The sequence below is a fragment of the Meles meles genome, chromosome Y (genome assembly GCF_922984935.1).
Source record: "Meles meles chromosome Y, mMelMel3.1 paternal haplotype, whole genome shotgun sequence".
In the NCBI taxonomy this organism is placed as follows: domain Eukaryota; kingdom Metazoa; phylum Chordata; class Mammalia; order Carnivora; family Mustelidae; genus Meles; species Meles meles.
Genome location: NC_060088.1, coordinates 4,508,403 through 4,534,510, shown reverse-complemented (window position 1 = coordinate 4,534,510; position 26,108 = coordinate 4,508,403). Strand labels below are relative to the sequence as shown.

The following is a 26,108-nucleotide window of genomic DNA, read 5'->3' as shown; positions in this document are numbered from 1 at the left end:
TTCTCGGGCCCTAGAATTACTCATATGACGGAGACGGAATTGTTTTATGTTTGAAATCCTCAAAATTAGGGACTGGGGGTATGATTCACGGGCTGGGTTGAATCTTCTTCCTTCCTTGGTGTGCTGCTCTCTGCTCATGTCGCAAGAAGGAGAAATGACGCGGTCAGCGAAGGGCGTTAGTCCAGAGAAGTACGGAAGAGGCAGAAGAGGACAGGGCTCGCCCCTTCTCATCAGAGAACATCTCAGAACGGGCGGGCGCTGCTAATTATCTATGGTATTCACAGAGTGAGCGTTGACGTAGCTACCCACGCGGCGGTAAAAACGGTTTTGTCACTGCCATTAATTTCTAGAAAGGGCACCATGCCACGTAGCTGTTAGGGACACTGCTCACGGCCAGATCTCATCAGAAGATAATCCAAGAACGCTGTCTGTCATCGCCTAGAATGAATGCCGGCCTCCATCGAGAGGGATTTCTCGTATTTCAAGAAAACTTGTGGGAAGCAGAGAAGCCAAGAGACCATCTTTCTGCAGAGAAATATGTCTTTTGGAAGCACGGTAAGTGATGAGCTGACACCCAAGGACGGCATGGTTTTGACACTCAAGACAGTAAGGGGTGAAGCTCCTGAGTTCTGGCTTTGCACCTGCCGTGCAGCTAAACAGTGCTTTGGACAGAAGCATTAATCAAGCCCTTTCCCGTGCATTATCGGAGATCACGGCAGATGGGAGTCTTACTGGGTAATTGCCACACCACGACCGATGGCCCATCGGACGCCCAACCTCCGGTTTATCATCTTGAAAGAGAATGTGGCCACAAACAGAAAGGATGACACAGCTTCCGTCCCGCACACCACCCCCCATCTGCCACTGTCAACACACAGCTCGTGGCCTCGTTGTTGAATATCCTCATCCTTGTAGAATATAAACAACTCTCCACGAGAAGAACCATTTATAGTCCTGGAGAGACTTTCACACTGCCTTGCTGGGACAGAAATTACACAATGTGGTTTACAATATTTCCCCAACGCAAGACGCCCTTTAAATTGTCGTGGAAGATAATGACACTGTATAATTTTTTTTTTTTTTTTTTTGCACCAGAATTCACCAAACATTACTGGGGTGGAAAAAAAAAAAAAGGGCAAACTTAATTCAAATGATAAAAGGTTGAAAGATGGTTTACTTGTTTTGAAAAGCTAACAGCAGGATGCAAATAAACGTTAGTGTTCTTATTATCCTTTTTTACTTAAAATACATGGTCCTCAAATTTTAACATACAATTAAACAGGGATGAACATTTCCAACACTTAAAATGGCATGAAAATGTAGGGTTTGTTGTCGTGAAAGCAAGAGAATTGAGCTTGCAGAATGGGTACCTTGTTTCCGTGTGATGTAAGATGTGCGGAGGGATATTTACCTCCCTAATTCCCACTCTGGAAAGGTTAGCAGATGTGTCTATTTCTTTCTTTTTTTAAGATTTTATTTATTTCTTTCACAGACAGTGGTCCCAAGTAGGCAGAGAGGCAGGCACAGAGAGAGAGGAGGAAGCAGGCTCCCTGCCGAGCAGAGAGCCTGATGCGGGTTCGATCCCATGACCCTGGGATCACGACCTGAGCTGAAGGCAGACACCTAACTGACTGAGCCACCCAGGTGTCCTAGATGTGTCTATTTCTGAAGATACAGTCAACCTAAACACTCACTTCTGTTTGCTTCTTTGTTTCATTTTACACCAGCCCAAAGCCATCCTCATTGTTCCTCTCCTCCATCTACGTAAAACATCCTTCTAGAAGCCTGTTTAAGCCTCAATTACTCCAGTGTCTAAAACGCCACGGGATTGCTTCGCACAAATACCAGTGAAGTATTTTGCCCCATTTCGTGACTATTCCTTTGCAGGAACGGGGTGACAAGGGGAGGTCTCCAAGATGAGTGGAATGTGCTCGTTCTGTCATGACTACACGCAGATCTCACTCACTCCAGCCACAGAGGAGTATCTTATCTTATGGTCACCCTCTGTGGTCACCAAGGGTCATCTGGGGCTCTGTGTGGTATCACAGAAAGCAGCAGCAGTAAGTCAGACACATCGTTTGCCATCCAAAGAGCTATCACAACACGTCATGCTGATCAACGTGTGAGCCAAATGACTCAGTGAACCAAGGTTCCTAGTCAACCTTCTGCGATAGCATCAACTTCTGAATCTCGGCAGCTTCCGAGAGGAAAGAATGGATCCTAGGTCAGCTTACGGTCTGTCGGTAACCAGGCAGCTCTCCCTGGCTGCCCCGGGTGGTGACAAGGCTCAGGGGTTCAGGCTCCTGTAACCCCACCGTGGCACCCTCCTTCCTCAGGTCTTCGAGGACTCCTTACCTGGATGTTCTGTGTTCAGTGCCCTCAAGGAAAGAGGTTGTGCATGGAACGTTTCGGCCACCTGAGCGTCTCACGGTCCCAACCCGACGATAAGGGAAGATGGAAATACGTCTCCATCTCATACCCACAGACACAAAACTGTGCCTTCGCTCCAGGAGGACGTTTCTGTCTCAGAGGTAATGACAGAGACGGGAACACGCCCTGTCTTTGTAAATATGGCATTTTACGTACTTAATCTCGCACACTGTGTTCAATTGAGACAACACGCCTTTTCAGAGTCAACTCAAAGTGCGTAGTTGTCAAAATGCAGCCACTGGAGATTTTGCCTTTAGAAAAACACCACCATAGACGACAGGGTTTGGAACCTGAGACTCTCACGTGATCCATGAGGCCGATTTTATATCCCAGACTTGGTGCGAAAGTGACGGGTTGCATACTGGGTAAAGCCGATCCTGGCATCGTGCAGTCTGCCTCTGGGAGGATGGGGTGTATTTGCTGCGTAAGCTAAACAGGGCTACCCCGCAAACCCGCTCAGAACATATGACCCTCACGAGTCGTAGAACCTCCATAGGGCAAACATCTGACGGTCTCCAAGATGCTGTTTTCTTCGTAGGAAACGGATACATTGCTAGGACAACGATGTCTCCTTTGTGTGAGCACGTGCATAACGTTCGAGGTGTTGGGAACAACCCTAAGAAGGAGGGTTGGCATTGCCTCAATTGAAAGGGCTCCCTTAACACAATATTTGATGCTGTTAAATACTGGCAAGTTATCATGATCGTTTTAATGGGAGCCCGGTAAACCGAGCTCCAACGGTATTCAGCGCTGTTTCCTGGAGCTGGCGTTAGCAGCACGGAACTTTGTGCCAAGGGGATCCCAAGGATCCCCAAGGATGGCCAGGACCCTAGAGTCCCCCACTTGGGCTCAGGGGAGGTGTCCTGGAGGGAGCCAGCATCGACATCACAGGGCACATTCTTTGAGGGCTAACAAGCGTGTAATGAGGCTTGAAGCCAGCGGGGAGCTTCTACAAGTCCCCAGACATCGTCCAAACTAGCCTCTCCCGCAGGACCCGTGTTGGCATTTGTGCGGAAGGGCCGGGTCAGACGGGAGCCCACCCAAGCCCCCTGTGCCCGCACTGCTTGCCCATCCTTCTTCCCGCTGCCGGGCTTTATTCTGACGCGGCTCCGGTGTTTGGAGGGCATCCCGTCCCAGTACCCAACCACGCGGATCAACGTTCTCCGTTTTGCCCTTTCGACCCTGCAGACTTCCCCGCTGCCAATGTCTCATGAGCACAAGAGGCGTGTCCCCCACATGTGGGCCCACTCCAGACCCGTGGAGGGAAAACACAGTAAATCCGTTTTAAGATAATGACCTGCTGTGTGCGAACCTAAAACATGTGGAAACACACCCGGATTCCTTTCTTATGACTGTGTCCGCACACAAGTGCGTGCTTTCCACGTGCCCCAAAAGGCCCCAGGCGATGGGCCCGCCTGATCAGAGGGGAGGGGCTGGTCTGTTTCTTGCCAGCTCTGCACTTTTCACACCTCCCTGCGGCTTAGGGATAGGACTGGACCAACAGAACCATGCAGCCCCATCACTCCACACAGTAAACCCCTCCCCCCACATACTTACTGCGTTGAGTCACGCGACAAGGCAAAGCACGTTTCGTTGTCAAGGAAAATTTTATTTTAAGTTCACATGGACCCTGGAACAAGGTTTTCAGGAACCTTAAGCAGGTGTGTCCTTATAGAGAGCATGTCCCAGACACGGACCAAGACCTTTCCCTGCACCTTCTCCCTGCTCTCCGCTGTACGCCCTCCAGGGCAATGTGACGTGTTTCCTTTCTGGGAAGCTGACCACCGCCGCCGCCTGCGATGCAGCTTGTCACGCAGGGTTACGGGCCTGGGGAAATGAGGCCTGTCCGTACGTCCCTGTTTGCTTGGCACGTCAGATCTGTGACATGCTACACATAGAGAGGCTTTCTTTTATTTATTTATTTTATTTTTAAAAGATTTTATTTATTTGACACAGAGAGATACAGTGAGAGAGGAACACAAGCAGGGGGAGTGGGAGAAGAAGAAGTAGGCTTCCCACTGAGCAGAGAGCTCGATGCGGGGCTCCATTCCGGACCCTGGGTACATGACCTGAGCCGAAGGCAGACGTTTCACCGACTGAGCCACCCAGGCGCCCCGATAAGCTTTCTTTTCAAGAATTGGTTTAAAGCTCCAAAACCTAGTAAGGTTGGGACATACACCTCAAGCGGTACTACCCATGAGATGTATTGAAAACAAGCAGCTCATACAACCTTGTAAAAACAACACAAACTAGGTCATAAAAGAGGTTTGCTAGGCGTCTGCTGAAAACAGAACTCCAATTTCCTGCTGTGCATCCCAAACCAACCTCCCACAGGGCAAGTGGGCTGAAACCTAAGAATTATGCTTATCATGAATAAACCTGATTTTCCAATACCCTGATCCATAACAGTCATCTACGTTATTTTGAGGCAATTTTTTTTAAAGATTTTTATTTATTTGTTTTAGAGAAAGACACAGCACAGAAGTGGGGCGAGAGACGGGCAGAGGGAGAAGCAGGCTCTCCGTGGAGCAGGGTCCTTGGCGTGAGGCTTGAACCCAGGACCCCGGGATCACGACCTGAGCTGAAGGCAGAGGCTGAGCTCACGGAGCCGCCTGGGCGTCTCTTGAGGCAAATACTTTAAAGCTGATTTTATTTCTAGAGGTATATGTGTCCTTCATTGGCTGCTCACATTGTACAGACGGAACAAGTCTCTACATACTTATGTATTCACATAATCTATAAAAGTGCATCCCCTCACTCAATCCTGAACACACGGCCCACCCCCGGAAGTGTTGTCTAGAAGGCCACTTGCCGTGAGTGCGCTAAACTTTAAATAAACACGATCAGCGTAAAACACAAGTTCATAACAGTGGTTTTAAATTGTTTTGGCATCGTAACACCAGCCAAGCAAGAGGACAGATTCCCGGCAATTTCTGGAGTTAGAAATCCCCACGAAAAGCAAGACACCTGTTTGCTCGCCAAGTTTCAACCCTTCCCGGGGAGGGGAGGCAAACGATTTCCCTTGTCGATTGTAAGGGAAAGCAAAGAAAGGTGTGAAACGTGAAATCACGGACCTCAAGAGGGACTGCAGGAATACTGTTGGATCTTGGAAGTTCTCCTGGGGTGGGGGACACATAGAGAGATGTGTGGCCCGTGATCAGAGAGTGCCTGAGAACACACACAGTGTCCACAAGGCCACGGGGGTGGGGGTCCAGGTTTCCAGCTGTCTGCCGTCTCCCGGAACGGAGCAAACACCGGGCCAGAGGGGATGCTCAGACACGTGCACTACAGAGAGGAACGGGACAGGCACGGGAATGGCAGCTCGTCTCCATGGACTGGAAAGACCTGCATGATACTGTCGGAGGAGCTCTGGTGTCTGATCAAGGGCCAGGAGTGTCCTGGACTCAGGTGCATCCTCTCCTCCATGGCGGCAGGGGTGCGGAGTCAGGACTTTCCGCCCATGGAGCCGTGCCCACCCTCTCGCACGCGGCCAGCCGATGCCCTGTCCCGGAAAACGCGGGATTAGAACAAAACTGTCCATCTCACTGAGGACGGAAGGCACACGTGTTTCTAGCACACCACGCCAGCGTCAAACATACTGAGACGAGCTACTGTGGTCTCGTCAGCCAATTCTGCAAGAACTAAAGGTATCCCGATGTTGTGCGTGGGTCACAATGTGCTTACGAGTCCTCCCCGCCCTAGCAGTCCACGTCCCGGGTCAGTAATTCCACACCGCACCGGGAGGGATTCCCCGTGCGACCATGTCCCCGAGGTAGCCTTTCTCTGACACAGACCATTCGCCAAAGAAACAGTAAGACCCAGATATAACACTATAAGGGACGCAACAGAAATCCGCTCAGGACAGACTGTTTGGAGATTATGGTTCCCGAAGGATTTCACCAAAAAAAGTGTGCTGTGTGAAGAAAGTGTGTCTGGGAGCCTCTCTCCCTTTTACCTACAGAGCGTGAAGCTTCTAGTTTTATGGCTTAAGCATCTCTGACTTCCGGAGGAAAGACATAAACGGTGTGTCTGTAGATGTATCTGTCACGAATCGTTTCTACTATGTGCTCTACGTAACACTGACGGTCATGGCCTTCCAAAGCAATCCGCAATTCACGGCATCTTTTACGGGTGAAGAAGAGGGCCCTTTAGTCATTCTTAGTTCCATATATTAAGATTTTGTAGCTGCTTTTTAAATGCTATGCCCCTTTATAGGGGCGGGCCGGGGGAAGCATGGCAGCCCACGCCCCTCACGGCATCGAGGGATCACGGCCCCTTATGCCATGGGTCCTGCATTTGCAGAGGCATCGACGTGATTCCTTCTGCTCCTTCCTACATGCCTAACCCTCCCACGCTTACAGGACTCGGCATTTGGGCCACGGAAGCCCCAGCTCTGGCATGGATCCCTGCAGGTCCCGTAGACTTTGATGCCCCCCTGGGATGAGGAGGGGCTCTCGAAGGAGCCATTGGGCGGTGAGATGGAGAGAGGTTCGAGCGCCGACAGGGCCGGCTCTCCGCTGGGCCACCCCCTGTGCGTGCACATGGCAAGAGGCAGGGCGGGTGCCAGGCCTGTGTCACACCCCCCGACGGGCCCCTAGCGGCTCGCCCTCCGGGCCGCCGTCTCCCGGTCGCACTGGCAGGACAGCCCGGAGGCCGAACAGCACATTTGCAGCCACGGCTTCCACAGGACATTGCCCAGGGACAGCTGGTTGGGGACGTCCTGCAGGGTCTCGGTGTGGCGCTCGGCAGCCCGCCGCATGGCGTCGACGATCTCCTGGAAGCGGGGCTCCGTCGCCGGCGACAGCGGGTTTCTCTCCCGGGGGTCCCTGGACAGGTCGAAGAGCAGCGGTGGGCGGTGCGGGGTCACAAAGTGGCCGTGGCAGAAACACACGTGCGTGGAGAAGCAGCCGTTGGCGCCCTCGGGGCTGAACTTGGGCGTGAAGAAGAAGGCCTTCCAGACGGATGTGCCTGTGGTGCACAAGGACACAGGTTGGCGCGGGGCAGGGGGCGTCTGGAGCGTCCCCGCGGAGGGGAAGGAAGCCGGCCGCGGGCTTCCTCCCGGAAAGCAAAGCCTCAGTTAGCACGGCGACGGACAGACAGACGGACGGCTGGTCCTGACCGCTCCGAAGAAGAGCCCCAGCTCGGACAAAGCACGCAGGAGCATGCAGTAAGCCGTAAGCACGCAGGAGGGAGAGGATGGGGGCAGCGGCAGAACGACAGCTTCCTCGAGGCACACTCACGCGCGCTCACCAAGGCGTCTTCTTCTCATGGAGAAGACCCTTGTCTGTCTTTGCCCTCCCGTCTGTCTCTCCCTCCTCCTCCTCTTCCCCGACCCCCAAGGTCCTAGGCGATGCTGTGCAGGCAAGAGAAGACAGAGCCTATGCACCGTTTGCACGGGGAGCTGAGCCAGCATCGGCGTTTTGGGGTCGCAGACTTTACGGTGTGGAACTGCAGACCAGACAGTCGACCGACACACACACGGACAAACAGACGAAAAGCTTGCAGCTCGACCTCCTCATGAGAGATGCAGATAGACACACGCACACGCGAGGACTCACACACAATCTTCCACTCGCTAAGACCTGACAAGGCCTGAAAGCAGCCAGTCGAGGATTCAGGGGGCCTCCGAGTGCAGACGGGGACGGACCGCCAACGGGGAGGAGGAGGAAAGAGGAAATGTCCTCCTCCCAGACTGGTACTGCTTGGCTAAAACGCGTGGAACTGGAATTTTAGGGCAACTTGCCTTTTAATAAAGCTGCTCAAAATGCCGAATGAGGAGAACTCACTGACCCCACAGGAGGGTGATGACATTGTTTAAAAATTAAGTTGTGTGTTTTGTTTTTTTTTAAAGCCCGATGTGGGGTTTGAACTCACGAACCTCACTGAATTCCAGACCAAGCAGAAATCAGGAGTTGGATGCTTAGCCAAGGAAGCCACCCAGGCGCCCCTAAAGATTAAGCTCTTTGAAAACCAAGTCCGTGTTCCTTTATACCTCCCAAATACTCAATTTCCTTTTTTTTTTTTAAAGATTTTATTTATTTATTTGACAGGCAGAGAGCACAAGCAGGCAGAGAGGCAGGCAGAGAGAGAGGAGGAAGCAGGCTCCCCGCTGAGCAGAGAGCCCGATGCGGGACTCGATCCCAGGACCCTGGGATCATGACCTGAGCCGAAGGCAGAGGCTTAATCCACTGAGCCACCCAGGTGCCCCTCAATTTCCTTTTTAAAGAATAGCCTGCCTTACAAACAATGGTTAGGAAACGACGGATTCCCTGTTGACTCCAGAATGTTAGGAGTTGGTGAGGACCTGAGTGCTCGGCAAACAGCCTCTCACAGGGCTCTGCAAACAGCTTCCTGCGTGTGGAGAACAGCGATAGCATGAGCAGCCCCTGACCCGTGCAAGCAGCTGGCAAACGAGCATGCCCCCCTCTGCATCTTCCTCGCAGGGCTTTTCCGAACTCCCCCAAAGACGCTCCCACGGTGCGTCACCCCAGACACATCTGCTAACGCGTTTCCACAATCTGCACATATCAGAGGCTGCTCGGCCAACAGCCATTGCCGGTATGAGATCAACCGAGGGGATCCACGTCACACAACTGTCGTGGGTGTCTGCTTCGTCCGCCAGCAAGCCCTGCTCTCGGATAGACTCAGGCCAGGACATGTGAGCCTCTCCGTGGTTTGGAGGGACAGCTGGGACACGCGGGAAGCACAGGGCACGTGGTGTGCCTGCGCCATGCATGAACACGTCACGGGGGATCCGTCTCCGGGTGCCCGCAGGCTCGGCCTCGTGGCTGCCGGGAGAGGCTGGTCATCACGCCTGCACCCCCTCCCTGGCGCTCCGCACACCTGCCTGCAGACACCGTACCTCGAGCACGGCTACCCTCTCCAGCAGCCTTTTAAAACCCACGTGGCTTTCCTTAACCTTCTCTCCATCAACTCTTCTTTTCCCGTGTCCTCCCAACTACAACCGACTTCCCTTAGAACTCTTTCTGGCGACACACGCCGCAGCCACGGAGAGCCCATCGCTGCTGGGGGCCAGCAAGGGCCAAGGTTGCCACAGACAGAAGCCTGCGGGAAGCCCCTTCGGCTCCTGCTCCCATCGCTGCCGATCCGGACGGTGGTGTTCCCAACCTGACATTCGAGTCAAGCCTCCGTGTGTTTAAAAGCCCCGGAGAAAGCAGGCTCCCGGGACAAATTCATTTCAAGGGCCCATACGTCCCACTCGCCTTTGAAAGCCACGCACACAGATTCCCATCACGACCGCCTCTGCCCAAGCTTGCTGGCACGTGGGCCACAGCCCTGGTGTAAAGACTGGGCAGGGAATCCGGACATCCACACCTTGGACCAGCTGGGGATCACTACGCAGCCCGGACAAGTGCAGAACGAAGCTCCCGTTTTTCTGAGTCTTGTCTGGCTTGCGATGCTCTGTGGGATATGCTCCTTTTGGTTGTCTCCTGTGAGTTTTAAACATTTTCGCAAAAACAAGGCTTATTCTCTCGGTTATTTCTTGGACCATTTTGGACTTGCTCCACTCAGCGCGATGGAAATACACTTTATGGCCTGTAGGCTCACAGGACATGGACCCCGTTCCACTCCTCCTCCCCCGGGAACCTGGGAACCAACATTTTCTGAGCTCTCGTTTCCAAGAAACCACGACATCCCAGGCATGTGGTAAAGCAGGTAGGCTCTGGGGTCCCCTTACCTTGGCAATAGCTGTACTTTGTCCTATGTCCCCAAACTATGTTCATAATGTATTTCTTCCTCTATTTCTCCATATACTAGGAAAATAGCAGGATTTAAAAAAAAAATACATGTTTTCTATTGTAAGAATTCCACTCTGCTCTGAAGAAAGACTGTTCTTCCTGCCTCTGCAACAGATAACTATTTGGACCCCGATGGGACGTCAAAGTCATTTAGAACAGAGCTGCAACGACCCATTGTTCCATTCTACGGCCAGAACGGAGGGGAACTGACCGGCACATCGCTCAGCTTCATTCAGAAGATACTCAGTTGTGCATAAAGGACGCCAATCCACCTCTCAAAGTGCGTGTCACTGACATTACGGTCCCTGTTGGTCCGTAGCAGGGACCAGCACCCTGGGGAGACTGCCCCTGTTCTGGGTTCAGACGCGGTTCCCTGGGAAGCGCGCTGTCCCCTTCCATAAAGTGTGGATGTAAGAGTCCCTGCCCTGTGACACCGCCTTGATGCTGAAAACCCCTGGATACACAGAGCCGGGTGCACCGTAATGACCCAGTTGAATCCACTGTGGATTCCCTCTGCTCTTAAATCCTGTCCCTGTCACACATCTTAAGACACTCCTGCCCGCTCAGACGTCCTAACCAGTCGGGACAATCACACGTCAATGGCTTTGGGACACGGGCTCTTCATTCATCAGTCAGACCCAGACTTCCCGTGCTAATGCCGTCCAGGCGCCAGTGCTGGGAAAACGGACTCCGGACGCTTGGAGGATCCCGTGTGTCGCTCACGTAAGGCACACAGAGGCACAGTGGGTTTTCGGTTTGGCGAGGTTTCCTGCAACACTGCCACCTTGAAGTCCTTCAAGAACCGCTTCAGGAACACTCTGTGTTCACACCGCGGGGACTCACGCCCACAGAATCCCAGGAGTGCCCCCCCAGGAACGTGGACGCCATCTACTGATGTCTGCAAACCCACCACCAGCCCCCAGCCCACGGTGACCTCCCTGCTTCGGGGATACACCTCCAGCAGCACGTCATCTGCTCCCCTGTCCTGGCTGGCCACCCTACACCGATGCCCCCGTTCCCTTCTTAGACCCAGACAGACACCCAACGCCACGTGGGGGTACCAGTGTCTTCTCGGTGTGGAGTCACTATGGAGCCACGCCTTGTCCTTCTCGACCCCCACGCTCACTCCCACCTGTCCTGTCCGCCGAAGCCCAGACCGTGAACAGTACAGCCCGGAGCGAATGTGTCACAGGTGAGCCTGCTTCCGGGCTGGAATCCCGCAGGACAACAGTAGCGTGAACGAGGATGCGGCTCAGGGCTCGAGCGAAGAGCATCTGCTCCAAACGCAGGCAGGATTTCCAGCGATCCCAGCTCCCCCGGACGGAGGGCTGATTGTCAGAACCCAAAACGCTCCCTCTGAGCAGCCCTGCACCGTGGAAACAACACGGCAGTGGGAGCAGAAGCGTGAACCCCAATACAAGGTGGCTGCCCGTTGCATGCTAAGCGCGTTGCCTGCTGCTCTTTGCCTCTGTCTGTGGAAACCCCCACCGGTCTGGCTTTCCCACCATGCCCACTCCGCGGGCTGACCCGAACCGCAGCGGACGTGATCGGTGTGTCTGTCCTGCTCACCAGTGCTCACTACATATCGCTGTCTGTGGACTCATGTCTGTCCCTCCATTTGTCTCGCCATGTCCCTCGCTCTCTGAACGGCCAACGGCATCTCCCCCAACTCTTGTCTGCCCGGCACCTAGCTCCTTGCACGGCCCTCAGCGGGGTAAGCCAACGGAAGACACGATGACGGGGGCAGGACGGAGCGAGGGAAGAAGCCGGCTGCCATTGTGAGAGCCGGCGTGAGCACACAGGAAGCCCAGTGCATTCTGCTGCCTCCCCCAGGAGCGTCCCACTAATGGCAAATATGGGAACGAGGACGTTCTTTGGACGTTTGGAGACTTTGGACACGTCTGTCTTGGAGTCTCTTGACATTGAACAATGGGCAGTCCTGAGGGACGGGCATGGCCAACACAAGCCACCTGTGCCTTTGGGCAAGCCTGTCCATGGAGGGGCATGAGAGACAGACATGGGGGCAGCTGGCAGGGCGGAAGTCCGCCACGGAGCCAGCGAGGGAAGACCACAGTACGCCAGCACGGATGAGGCCCGGAAACAGTCCACACCCGCAGATGTGGAGGCGACCGGAGAGCACGGAGAACCCGCTCTCCAACTCTGCATCAGAGGCTCACTGTCGCGGTAAAGAAGTTCCCATTCGCGGGGGGATGGACTCTGAAAGCAGACGGTGTGGCCACGGATCCCACTTCGCCATCGACTCAGTTACCGGAGGCCGACGACGTGCCTTGCTCACCTGTGTCTCCCCGGCTATGAATGAGAGGAACCCCTGTGGGAGACACTATTACCTGTCCTCCGAGCCTTCCACACCGGGCAGGTCTTACGTGGGCACACGGATACCCAGGAAGGCTCCACCTCCAAGCCTCCTTTGAAGATAGGTGTGCACGGTGAGCACCTGCTGCCCTGTGGCGTGTACTTGGGACAGTCTGCATATCCTCCTTGGGAGAAAACTGGCCTGCACTCTTTCCCTCTCATCGTTCCCACTCATTCTTGAACCCGCTGCCCCTCGGCGGACACCACCATCACTCCCCGCACACAGGAACCTGTTGCCCCTTCCGGATGGTGTAGGGGAGCCTGGAGTGTGCGACCCAAGACCGCACAGATCATGTACCTGTACGCGTCACTCAGGAGATGGATAAAGGAATGCCCCCCCCGAGGGACGCTACTGTTCATTTTGTGCGAGGATGAACCTGACATGAACGTCCTCAAAACCTCTGTAAACTATAAGGAGTAGAAGACGTATCAGATGTGAAGCACACAGGAGTGCGTCTGATAGACAGGAGATAAGGAACAGAGGCCAAGGTGTAGGGTTAGCAAGTCTGTTTTCAAAACACACACAATGGCCACAGGAGGAAAAGGGGACCAGTTTCAAGATGAGTGGAGAACAGAGCCTGTTACCGCCTACAACAAACACAGTTTTGCATCTAACGTGCAGAGTCAACAAAGACCCAAAGACTTGTTAAATAGGATGAGCCGAGCCATGCTTGGCTCTACACGGTCTCCGTAGCAAACAGCAGGTCCCACACCAGAGGGCGGCAAACCAGGAGTCAGCCCTAACGTCAGCAGGCATCGTGAGGGGACGGTGATAAGCCCCGCGTCGAGGTCCCAGAGAGGAGACGGGCAAACCAGTGTAGACCATCAGTAAAATGGCAGAACCCAGTGTGCCAGCTGAAAAGGGCAGGAGACAGAACATCGGATAAGAGGAGGACACGGCCGCATTCCCAGCTTAGATAGAAGAAGGTGTTGCCGCATTCAAAACACTGTCCTTTCTGCTATTTAAGAAAGAAAATCTAATTTTGATGTTTTCTGTCTCTATAAAAAGGACAATTGTATTGTGACCGTTTCTTTTTTCAAGATTTTATTTTATCTTAAATATTTATTTGTTTGACAGACAGAGAGAGATAGTGAGAGAGGAAACACAAGCAGGGGGAGAGAAAGAGAGGGAGAGGCAGGCTTCCCACCGAGCAGGGAGCCCGATGTGGGGATCGATCCCAGGACCCTGACCCAATCATGACTGAGCCAAAGGCAGATGCTTAACGACTGAGCTACTCACGCGCCCCCCACGATTTTAATTTCAAGAAAATCTCTATACCCCACGTGGGGCTTGAACTCACAACATTGTTGGTCAAGAGTCGTGGGCTCTACTGACTGAGTCAGCCAGGCACCCCTACATCGTCACAAATTACCAAAACTCACGGCTGACCCTTTTTGCATCCATGATACTAATGAAATCTTAGGTCAGGCATATGAAATCTTTAGTAGAAAAGAAGATGCCTTTTTTAAAGCCTTTATTTTTAAGTCATAGCTACACCCTACGTGGGGCTTGAACTCACGACCCCGAGATCAAGAGTCGCCCGCGCCACTGACTGAGCCGGCCAGACGCCCCTGGATGCCTACTTTAAAAACTGTCTAATAGCGTCTAACAGAAGAGAACACAAAGGCCATATGAAAATATACGTTTACTGGATTCCATGGAGGAACATGAAAAGTCCATTTATGAGATTTTTTTCCCATTAAAGGAAATGCCGGGAAGTGCAGCCCGTTCCTGGGGGTCTGAGTGCTAATGAGATAAAATAAATGAAACTCAAGTCTCGTCATTTCCAGGGAGCCTCCTGCATCCTCAAACATCAGTGGCTGTCCCCGGTTGCCAAAACGGATGCCGCCGTGTCATGGGACACCACCAGGCTGTGCGACCGCAGCTGAGCACACGCATGCTGTCCCTCCTACTGGACTCGGAAGGCTCGGATCACCGCACGTGCGTGAGCACCGGCACAGGGAAAGCTCGCGGGATGCGTGATCCACACCCCGGAAGGAAAGCCCGAGGCTCACGCGCATTCCTGCAGGGGTGGCCGTCTATCCACCAGCCACGCAAGTCCCGGCAGAGGGCAAGAGCTGTCCTGCTCAAGGTCAGCTGAAGGACGGGCACATCCGTAGCAGGTCCCGGCAGCAAAATGCCATGGCCCCTGTCCCACAGCCTCGGCCCTCCGTGTCCTAACCCTTTAGATCTAATGTCCGGCGATCAGACCGGAAAGGGCTTCCAGCGGGACAAGTGACAGAGACGAAAGCCAACCACAGCCCCGGGGAACCATGAAGCCATGAAGGCGTAAGCAGCTGTTAGTGGATATTCTCTGTTTTCCTGGGTCTAGTTTAGAGGCAAAACTAACTTGTTAACTGTGGAACACTGAGATGGCCCACAAAGCAAGCACTTCTCCTCCCTTAACCACCGTCCTGCTGTTTGGATTTTAAACTTTGCTTATGTCTTGCAGAGGCATGGGAAACAGAGAGGGGTAAATGAAATCTGCATATTCCTTACCCCAATCCTAATAATAAACAAGATTACATCACTGAAGAAGAATAAACCTTCCTTATCCCGTACTTTGGAAAGAAGGCACCTTTTAAAGAGCTGGGTATGAACACATTTCTTGAGAAGGAATTCAATGATCCTACAGTGTTTCTGTTCTGATTTTTTTACAGATGCTTTTTTTTTTTTTAAATCACAGAAATAAAGGTCCTGAAAACATAGCCATATTTGTGAGGCCCTCTGGGATCAGCAACCGGACAACCACATCCCGTGGATTTCTGCGTGACTGGCTGGGGTGGGGGCTCTCCCTTGTTCACGCGAGCATTTATTTCATACGCTGCATTCACAAGCTTGAAAATCGGTAGCAAAATCCCAGAGCCCACTAGGTACCTGCTTTCTAAGATAAATTTTATCCATAAAATGAAGCAGTCATTACACCGAATTTTTAATAGCACTGATTCATACGCCCAAACCTAAAGCCAAGACTTTTAACGCACGTCCAACCGTCCGTTTTAACTCAAAATCCCGCATTTTAATGCACGAAAACTTAGGCACGTTACAATGATGCCCTTGCGAGTTCTTTCCCACTGTCATGGGCGTAATGATACTAGTTCATGATTAGACTGTGTCATTCAACTTGCTGAGACAACGAAATTATAACGTGATGATAATTACAGAATTATTAAATGATAGAGAAGACACTGTATATAGCACTTGGAAGGGATTCGCGTTTCCAACGGGTGGAGACAGAACGGTTGCTCAGAGTGTTTGGAAAATAAGTACTTAATGCGTCTGGAACACTCTGGCCTCTAACTAATCAGGACAAATGGTAATGGGACCTTAACCACGCCCACGGTCAGGTCTAATTTCCTGCCAGCGGTGACCTGCCGGTGAGCCAGTCGTCTTTGAGAACAGCACAAGGCCTGGATTTGCTGTGTCCGCCGAGTCCTGGGAAGCCAACGTGCCCGACGTGGGCTGACTTGAAGTCAGCGACGGTTGAACGGCACGTGGCAAAGACTCTTGACTGAGCGGAGCTGGCTCCCACCAGCGACTCAATCCTGATCTTAAATCTGTTTTCTTTTCCTTTTTTTTTTCTTTTAGATTTAATTTATTTATATGACAGAGAGAATGGGAACAAGAGCATAAGCAGGCGTGGAGAGTCGAAGGAGACTCGACCCCAGGACCCTGAGATCATGACCTGAGCCAAAGCAGGACAATTCACTGACGGAGCCCCCCAAGGCATCCTTTCTTTTCTTTCCTCCCCCCACCCCCATTTTCTTGTGCAATAAAGTATTGTGAGCTCAGGCGGCCACTGTCTTATCTTTAAGAATCAGGGACAGTGTCCCAGTATAGACTATGACGGTCCCCAGCAATCTGTTTCCCGAGTAGCTAAGAGATGGTCTCAGCTGATCAGGCCAACCCATACCGTGAACAGGTAAGTCCGTGCGGACGAGACTCACACCTCCCCCACGCACCTCTGCATGCCCAGCCCTTGACCCCACTGGCCAAGCATCATGGTCCAGGCCTTGAGCAACCGCCAAAGGCACGGTATCTGGTCAGTTTTGTTCAGTGACGGACACTCGTCTGAGCACAGAGGGCACCCCATAGTAGGTGCTCAAAAATATCTGTAAACAAATAAATCGGTGACGTACTGGGGAAACAGCCCCAAAACCAGTGACCGTGCTGATCATGGACAAGCACCGTCGCCAAGTTTCAGACACAACATTAAAGGCGAGTCACAGAGGGGCATAGACACCCACCATGCACCGAGACCCCTTTGCTGCAGGGACACCTCCTGCCCCAGAACACCGCCCCGTCTCCTTTCCTGCTGCCGGTTGAAGGCAGCAGACGTTCACGGGTCGCCCAAGGGAAGGAAATGTCACCGAGACGTGTGTGAGAAGCACATTTGATCCCAGCTGCCTCTTGGAATCTGGGTCTCATTCTTTTCACGGACTCCTACTTTCTGTCTGTCTGTCTGTCCTCCACAGCGAGCACGTTTGCAGCCCCTGAACCTATATATTCCTTCCGGCTCCTCCCACCGCGGGCGATGGGGGTAGGGGGCGCCGGCTTCAGGGAAATGCAGTTCCGTGAGGTTCGGGTCAGGCTGCCACATTTCTTTCACCAGCCAGGAGTCCCAGAAACCTCCTTCTGTGCTTTAAGCCTCTCTATAAACACGACTGGGAAGGAGGACCCGTACCAGGCCCTCGACGGCTACGCTGACCGTGTCCATCCATCTGGATGAGGGAGCGCATCCCTACCGACGTCTGGAATGACAGACTCATTGGCGAGATCAGTGAACAGAACGCTCCTGGCCTGGAACCCTGAACTCACGCTTCTGCCCAATTTCTCTGCTGGGGAACAGTGCACAGAAGCCGCCCGAGTTTCAGGCAGAAACTCGCCAGCCTGCTCGGGTGTCCGTGGCGACCGCGATGGCTGAAATTTTCCACGTTCACCCGAGCGGCGAGGCTGCTCCTGAAAGCAGCCCGCGGCAGACGGGCGGGGTGCGCGGCGGGGAGAAGCCGCTTTCCACACGCGCCCGCGCCTGGTGGCAATCTGAGCAACACTGCGATTCTAAGTTTAAAGACCCGGGAAAGAAGGAAAAAAACACCAAAACCCTATCCCTACAGTGAGGACGACCGCCCGGCTGCCTTTGTTCCTTCACGCCCGTGACCAACACAACGCCCAAAGTGGGAGGGGAAACCTGGACTCTGTGCCGATTTGGGCGAGCACACGGCGCAAAGGACACCCAGTGGGGGACGTGCGAGGACACGGAGGCATCTGGACTGAGCGCGCCACGTCTGAATCCGGCTCTTGCCCCGGCAGGGCCGAGCCAGAGAGAGCCACTCGCACATCTACGGGCCATTCCGCGGGACAGCGCGAAGTTCCAGGAGGGCACAAACCGTAGACAGCGGGCACAGGGCTGTGCTCCAGAAGGCACTGGGAGGCAGGCGCTGCGAAGCTGCTGAGCATTCCCCGAAATGCAAGAGAATGGGAGTCCTTCCAAGCAGACAACGCACACACACAAGGCACGTGCCCCCGAGAGCAGAGGTGCTGGTTCCGCTGCACGTCAGCCTGAGAAGGACCGCGTCCTGCGGGCTAGAAGCTGGGCGCGCAGTCAGCCAGCGGGCCATGAAGGATGGGGCCGCCATGCCCGCGGCAACCTGGGCCCTCCTCGGCCTGGGAGGAACAGCCACTCACGAGTCAGGGCCAGGGTCCGCTGACGTCGTGCCTGGAGAGTGGCAGGACCCCAAGGAACAAGAAAAGACAGGAGGAGAGAGGAACAAAGCACCGCGACCCACAGAAGCGTCCCCTGGCCTCTCCAGGGCAAAGAGCTCTCGCCATCTCATCTCCCTGCACGGCTCCGGCGGCGGACGCCTTAGAAGCCCAGACACGTGTTGTACTCACTGTTCCGAGGACGCCAGCGCACGGCATTTAAGTAGAAGTTGCAGTAATGGAAGAGAAACTCGTGATCGGAGTGTTGGGTCTTCCCCTGAAGCAACGGCATCAGGTCCCGTCCGTCGATGATCCTGTGGGGCAAACCAGGGAGGCATCTGCTGGGACACGGCACATCGATCGTGGGCCCAACCATCCCAACCTTTGAGTGGTCCTTCCCACACACGAGGGCGTGAGAGAGTCTCGTCGTAAGCACAAAGAGCACCCATGGACCCCTCTCAGGCGCCATATGCAACTGCACGGGGCCAATTCCGGTCTTGTAAAAACTCCTTTAATCCTGCACCGTGAGCTGGGACCATTGTCAACCCGGGGCGACGAGTTGACGTAACGCCAACCAGAAAGCGTACATGACGTACCCGAGGTCATGGCATTGGGACCGGCCTTGAGCGTAACGCACGTTACCAGCTACTAGACCAACGCAAGTCATGGACACCACCAGGCCCCATCATGGAAACGAGGCACAGAGAGCGACTTGGAAAGAGCTGGAGTCCCCTGACAGTTCTCTTCCTCTGATCAAAAACACGCCATCGCCTGTCACCCCTTATTATGAGGAGTTTAGAAACTGGAAGGCAGACTAGGCTATACCATTGGGATTAGCGTTATGTGAGGTTTAAATATCCTAGAGTCCCTAAAACCCCTGCCCTGTAATTCCAGCCCCATTGGGCAGCACTTCTCTGGCCTCAACCCTCGTTATTAATCACGAGCTCCGCAGCAGCCCACGGACTGAAAATATTCTAGTATCGCAAGTTAAAAATAAGTACAAAAGACACCCTTGGCCCCTTCCCAAGCCCGCGCTCCCGTCTGCCACAAGAGGAGACGGAAGCAAGGCAGAGACATGCTTCTATTGAGAACCGTCTCGCTCTCTGAAACGTTCTTTCTGTCCCCAAACGGCAGTCATTGTGCATTGGTCCTTTCAAATCCCTTCCGAGAAAGACTCCGTCCGTATGAATATGCAAGTCTGAATACTTGCACGAGAGTGAGCTGGTGTAAGTGTCTTTAGGGGAGAACCCTGGGAGATACAAAGTGACCCGGAGGAGGGGACAGAGGACTGAAACGCTCACCCCTTCCTGGGACCAGCACCTCACGTGCAGAGCCTTTCCAGGACCACTCAGGACGGGGTATCTTCTTCATCTCCTGGACACAGTCTCTACCTCTATTTCCTTGTTCTGGACCTGGTTGGTAACGTGCTTTACATCAGATACGGTGTGACTGATTCTATCTCCATGAAGGACGTGGAGGCGGAGTTCCGAGTCCTTCTCTGCGCCGTCTCCAGGACGATGTGGCGCTCTCTGGGGCCCGTCGGCTCCTTCCACAGCCAGCATCGCTGCCCTGAGCTGGTCTGCACGCGTCAGTGAGATCCATGAGAACCATCTTCGCCGTTGCGAACGGGGTTCTTACCAACGTCACGGCTCCCGTGAACTAATTCGGGCGTGCCGAAAACCGAGGCCACTTCCGTCCTCACTGGGCACACGGAAGGAAAACAGACTGACCTCCATGACCGTCAAACTGCCGTGGGCAGGACGCGTGAGACAGGAATCCCCTCAGCGGATTTTCGTCTTTGCTTCTGACCTTTCCCTCCCCCTCTCTGTCCCCGAATAGCACAGAAACCCCATTTACGGATGCTGGCAGGGCAGAGGCACAGTTGATTTTAAGACTATGAGCGCCGAGAGGAAAAGGTCAGTCATGAAATGACCTGAACGCTGTGCGTGCTGCTTAAGGAAAGATAAAGTTTTACTCCAAGTGTAGGAACAAGGGCAGATGAGACAGGGCGTGAGATGTCCGGCTTTACATCGAGCAACGTTTTACGACGTCCTGCGGCCACATCTTCCGGGTGTCCTTGAGGCAGCGAAGCCGTAGGCTGACCAGGCCACAGTGCTGCCCAGCCCTGTCCCGTCAGGACTCTAGGATTGCGGGTGAGCTCTGACTGTGGGAGAGGACAGATCTGCAGCCACGTACTCCTTCCCTCTCAGTGCGGCTGGAACCCCACAAGGTTCAGCGGCTTCCGTGCGCTCATGCCGTCAGTCCTCCCACGGAGCCCGCAGGGTCGGCGTCCTTACGGAAGCCACGTTCCGGACCAGGAACACAGGCCACGACGTGAAACATGGACCCAGCATGGAAGCCAAGACTGGAACCGAAGCAGGGTCCCTGCTCTCAGGCACGGCACCAGGTGCCCTCAGACTGTGGGCCAGAGACCCACGGGGACACCCAAGACCCTTCAAAGGGGCCCATGAGGCCAGCACTGTTTTCCCGAGAAGACCACATGCTGTCTGCCTGAGCTACGCCCCGTGCAGGCACGCACAGCTCCATCTCCCTGCATTCACGGCGGGAGAGGACATCATTGCGGTCCGCAGGTGGGGGCTCCTGTGTGTTCAGAATGTTTTCAGGTGTGAAGGCTCCTATGCTAAGTGTTGCCAGACAGAATAACGAAAAGTCTCTGGGTTCGTCAATCACGGAAGATGCACGCGGGCGTTGAGACCACATCATCGGTGCAGGGCTGAGCTGTCGGATGCTGCCTCGGCTCTAGCGCGCGTGTGTATGAGTGTGCATGTGTGTGTGCGTGTGTGTGCACGTGTATGCCTGCATGCTTGTGGGGCCAGATACACCTAAGCAACAAAGTTGCAAGCCATAAACGACAAAACAAGTTCAGAAGCGATGGGACAGGAGCAAGCCTGTGCAGGCAGGCACTGAGCTCAGACGGGGCTGCCTTTGGCTCTCTGGTTTCCCATTTCCTCTTCGTGCCGCGGGCGGCTGGACCGAACCAAGCTCTGCTGCCCGCCTGCATGACATTCGCCTGCCGGCCACCGAACTCATGAAAACAATGAATCAGCATGCCTCACGGGAAACTCTTCAGACTGGCAGTAACACTTAAGAAGAAACCACTGGCCATGTCATAGGACGTTGTATTTAAATGTAAGAGAAGGACGTTTCCTTGAAAACTTGCTACGTGAAGACACTAGACTGCAGACACACCAGACCCCGCTGGCCGATCCCAACCCCAAGCGCGTCTGAGCCACAGTACCTGTCCTCGGGCAGCGGCGACCCGGCGAGGTTGGCCACCGTAGGAAACACGTCCATGTTGCTCGTCGGCTCGTCAATCTCCAGCCCGGCCTGTATCACCCCCGGCCAGCGCAGAACGCCCGGCACGCGGATACCACCTTCCCAGTTGTTGGCTTTCCCCCCTGGAAGACCAAACACAGAGGCAGCAGGGAGACGCATGTCTTTTCAAAGCCTGGTTGAAGGCTCATTTCAGTACACTCTCCCATGTTCACCATGGAGCGGGCGATCTGGAACAACAAAGTGCTCTAATGACACGGATTCACTGAAAATTTTGTGAGCAGGACACCACACACAGTGGTGGAGAAAAATACGACGCGTTCCCTACTGTGCACGGCACACGCCAGCTGTGCCCGGTGGCCATGACCTACGGCTGTCATCTGGGAAACTCAGCTCCCAAAGCAAGAAAGGACTCCGGTCGATGACTACGGAGTCACCAAGTTAAAATGCCATTTCTACTTTTTGCCAGTGGTCATGGGCAAAGCAATGGCACCCCAAAATGTCCATGTCTTCATCCTCAAAACCTGGGGATGCGATACCTTCCATAGCCAAAGGGCTTAGGATCCTGGGTTATCTGAGTGGGTCCAGTGTGATCACAGGGGTCCTTGGACGGGAAGGAGGGAGGCAGGCACACAGCGTACCTTACATGGGTTCCCTACCCCCAGGATAATCTGGGTATGACCCTGGATTGTCTGAGTGAGTCCAGTGTGATCACAGGGGTCCCTGTACAGGAGGAAGGGAGGCAGGCACACAGCGTACCTTACATGAGTTCCCTACCCCCAGGATAATCTGGGTGTGACCCTGGATTGTCTGAGTGGGTCCAGTGTGACCACAGCGGTCCTTGTAAGGGAAGCAGAGACTCAGAATCAAGGCAGAGAGAGAGGCTGGCTGAGGCTTCGCGGCTGGGCCTGAAAATGGAAGAAGGTGCCCACACCAAGGAATACAGATGTCTCTAGATGCTGGAAAAGGTCCCGAAGCAGTCTCCCCGGGAGCCTTCCCAAAGGCATACAGCTGTGCCAACACCTTGATTTTCGCATGGCTGGACCCATTTTGGACCCTTGGACTCCAGAACTATAAGATAATCAGTTGGTCTTGTTTTGAGGGACCCAAGCTCCGGGCAGCCATAGGAAAGGAAAACGCCAGCTGTGCGGTTCCCCGGTCCGCGCCTCACACCCCCCAACAGTCGGCTGAGTGTTTTGTGCGATTACCGCAAGCACCAAGCGCAGCGCCCGGACTGCACGCAGAAGAGCCCTGAGATGGCCGTTTCCACCACTGCTTGTAACTTTACAAGCAGGACAGCTTACTGTTTCCTCGAGGAAACGAGCTTTGTCCATTCGAGGTCACTTGACTGTAAGCAGACAGAACACGGCAGGGGTGAGGGGACAGGATGGCATGGTACGCTAGGCTCTGCAGAGAAGACCCTCTCCAAGGCCTGCAGAAAATGCGCCTGGAGGGACATGGGCAGCGGCTTGCCAGCAAGGAGCTCAGAGAGCCCAGGGCCGGAACCCCCAGGCCACGCAGGAAGAGCCCAGATGTAAAAGCAGATGCCTGGTTTCCCCCGAAGTTGTTCCCCACAGCTTTAAAACGCGCTGAGCACAGCTGAACAGCGCAGGTCTAATAACCGCTGGATGTCAGGCTGGACAGAAGGGAGAGAACGATGTTCGGCTGCTTGAAAATACCTTTTCAGGCTTTAGACGAAGGATGAAATAAAGAGGGAAATGGAGAAAGTTGAAGGAGAACGCGGATGCGTGGCAGGGAAAGAATGCATGAAAACGATGCATGGTTAGGGAAGGCTGCAAATGCCCTTGAAACTTAAAAAATGGATTGCCAGAGACAGAGGTTCAAGGGGTCCTGAAGCAAAGCTTCCCTTCCTCATGCTGCCTTTTGATGACCACGACCCTGAATTCTGACCTTGCAGAATGAACTGTCGCTCACGACGGTAGCCTCAACTCCTCTTATACGATCTTTAAACATCAGGCACTGAATGTTTTCTACGTACAGACGTCAGGGAAAATTCACACATAAATTCACATTATAGTCTGCAGTTTCTGTAACGGCCTCCATGAGAAGTCAAAAGCACCGCAATCTTCTCAACAGGATCTTAAGGTAATTATCTGACAAATACCGTCACACTCGCATCACAGGTATGCTACCAAAGAACAGGCAAGTTCAACGACTTTGCCATCATTTCGTCAAGCTGTCCATAGCTGCCTGACCTACAAGAGGCATCCCAACCTGTGACTTAGTCTGATTATCCGTCTGTGAGATCGGACACACAGAACTTTCACCTGCTCATTCGTCTACAGGATCAGGCTCAGGGCATCTCACCTGCTCATTCGTCTGCTCCATCAAACGCACAAGGTGCACGTGTTTACCCTTCCACCAGATTGAGATAATGGGATTTCCACCTGCGTATCCAAACTCAGAGACTTTAAACTTGCTTATCCCTCTACCAGACCAGACTCACAGACTTTCATCTGTGTCTCCTCCTACTAGATCAAGCTCACAGGATTTAAACTCCCTTATCCCTCCATTAGATCAAGCTCACAGACTTTCATCTATGTCTCCTCCTACTAGATCAAGGTCACAGGATTTAAACTCCCTTATCCCTCCGCTAGATCAAGCTCACAGACTTTCATCTATGTGTCCTCCGACTAGACCAAGCTCAGACTTTCATCTGTATCTCCTCCTACTAGGTCAAGCTCAAGGGATTTAAACTCCCTTATCCCTCCGCTAGATCAAGCTCACAGACTTTCATCTATGTGTCCTCCGACTAGACCAAGCTCAGACTTTCATCTATGTCTCCTCCTACTAGGTCAAGCTCACCGGATTTAAACTCCCTTATCCCTCCGCTAGATCAAGCTCACAGACTTTCATCTATGTGTCCTCCGATTAGACCAAGCTCATAGGATTTAAACTTGCTTATCGCTCTCCTAGATCAAGCTCACAGACTTTCATCTATGTGTCCTCCTACTAGGTCAAGCTCACAGGATTTAAACTTGCTTATCCCTCCACTAGACCAAGCTCACAGACTTTCATCTATGTGTCCTCCTACTAGGTCAAGCTCACAGGATTTAAACTTGCTTATCCCTCCACTAGACCAAGCTCACAGGATTTAAACTTCCTTATCCCTTTCCTAGACCAAGCTCACAGACTTTCATCTATGTGTCCTCCTACTAGGTCAAGCTCACATGATTTAAACCTGTCTATCCCTCCACTAGACCAAGCTCATGGGATTTAAACTTGCTTATCCCTCCACTAGATCAAGGTCACAGGATTTAAACTTCCTTATCCCTTTCCTAGATCAAGCTCACAGACTTTCATCTATGTGTCCTCCTACTAGGTCAAGTTCACAGGATTTAAACTTGCTTATCCCTCCACTAGATCAAACTCACGGGATTTAAACTCCCTTATCCCTCCACTAGATCAAGCTCACAGACTTTCATCTATGTGTCCTCCTACTAGGTCAAGCTCACGGGATTTAAATTCCCTTATCCCTCTGCTAGATCAAGCTCACAGACTTTCATCTATGTGTCCTCCTACTAGGTCAAGCTCACGGGATTTAAACTTGCTTGTCCCTCCACTAGATCAAGCTCACAGGATTTAAACTTGCTTATCCCTCCACTAGACCAAGCTCACAGGATTTAAACTTGCTTATCCCTTTCCTAGATCAAGCTCACAGACTTTCATCTATGTGTCCTCCGACTAGACCAAGCTCACAGGATTTAAACTTCCTTATTCATCTACCAGATCAAGCTCAAAGACTACCATCTGTTTATTCTTTGAGATCAATCAAAGATTATGCACCTGCAAATCTTTGTACTAGATGAATCTCATCATATTTTCACCCGCTTGTCCTACTGGATCAAACTCAGATTTTTCATGTTTATCCCTCTGTAAGGTTTAACTCACAGGATATGCACAAGCGTTCCTTTGACCAGATGAACCTCATCAAATTTTCACCCATTATTCTGCTGGATTAAGCTCATGGAGTTTTAAAAAAAATCTATTCTACGAGGTCAAACTCATAGACTTAACTCTTAGTCTTCTTCAAGTTCAAACTCACAGAATGTTCGCCTTCTATCCTTCTGGATGAATCTCATAAAATTGTCGTTTGTTTATCCACCTGTGGGATCAAGTTCGGAGTACTTTCGTGTGTTTTTTCTTCTATGAGATGAACATGCATAAGTCTATCCTTCCAGATGCACACAAGTGTCCTTCCAGATGAACCTCATATAATTCTCAGATGTGCATCATTCTCCAGGATCAAGCTGATAGAATGACTCTCCTTCTACTCGATCGAGTTCATGGAAACTCACTCTAAATTTATGAACAACAAAGGAGGTTTGCTATATAACATAAAGATGTTTATATTTATTGTCCCACTGGTTAACCTAAAATAAAATAAATAAATCAGAAGGTAGACCAAAATACCACCATAATGGAAAAGAATCCTTTAAGAATGTATCATCCGAGTACAATGTGGTGTTGCAGATGGGATCCTGAAAGGAACCAGTGCATTAGTGGAAAATGTGTAGCTCAGTGAAAGG

At 52.7% G+C, this 26,108-nt stretch overlaps 1 protein-coding gene across 4 annotated transcripts in view; it reads right to left on the bottom strand.

The window, feature by feature from the left end:
- Positions 1–6,861: 6,861 nt before the first annotated feature.
- The window catches only part of LOC123935906 (steryl-sulfatase-like), a 154,927-nt gene continuing 135,680 nt past the window's right edge, over positions 6,862–26,108 (bottom strand). For all 4 annotated transcript variants that reach the window (XM_045996746.1, XM_045996748.1, XM_045996745.1 and 1 more), the window contains 3 exons: positions 21,524–21,683; positions 18,457–18,578; positions 6,862–7,398 (listed from right to left, as the gene is read on the bottom strand). In XM_045996746.1, coding sequence (XP_045852702.1) covers positions 7,025–7,398; positions 18,457–18,578; positions 21,524–21,683 — 656 coding nt within the window. In that variant the 3' untranslated portion in view covers positions 6,862–7,024. The remainder of the gene's footprint in view (positions 7,399–18,456; positions 18,579–21,523; positions 21,684–26,108) is intronic.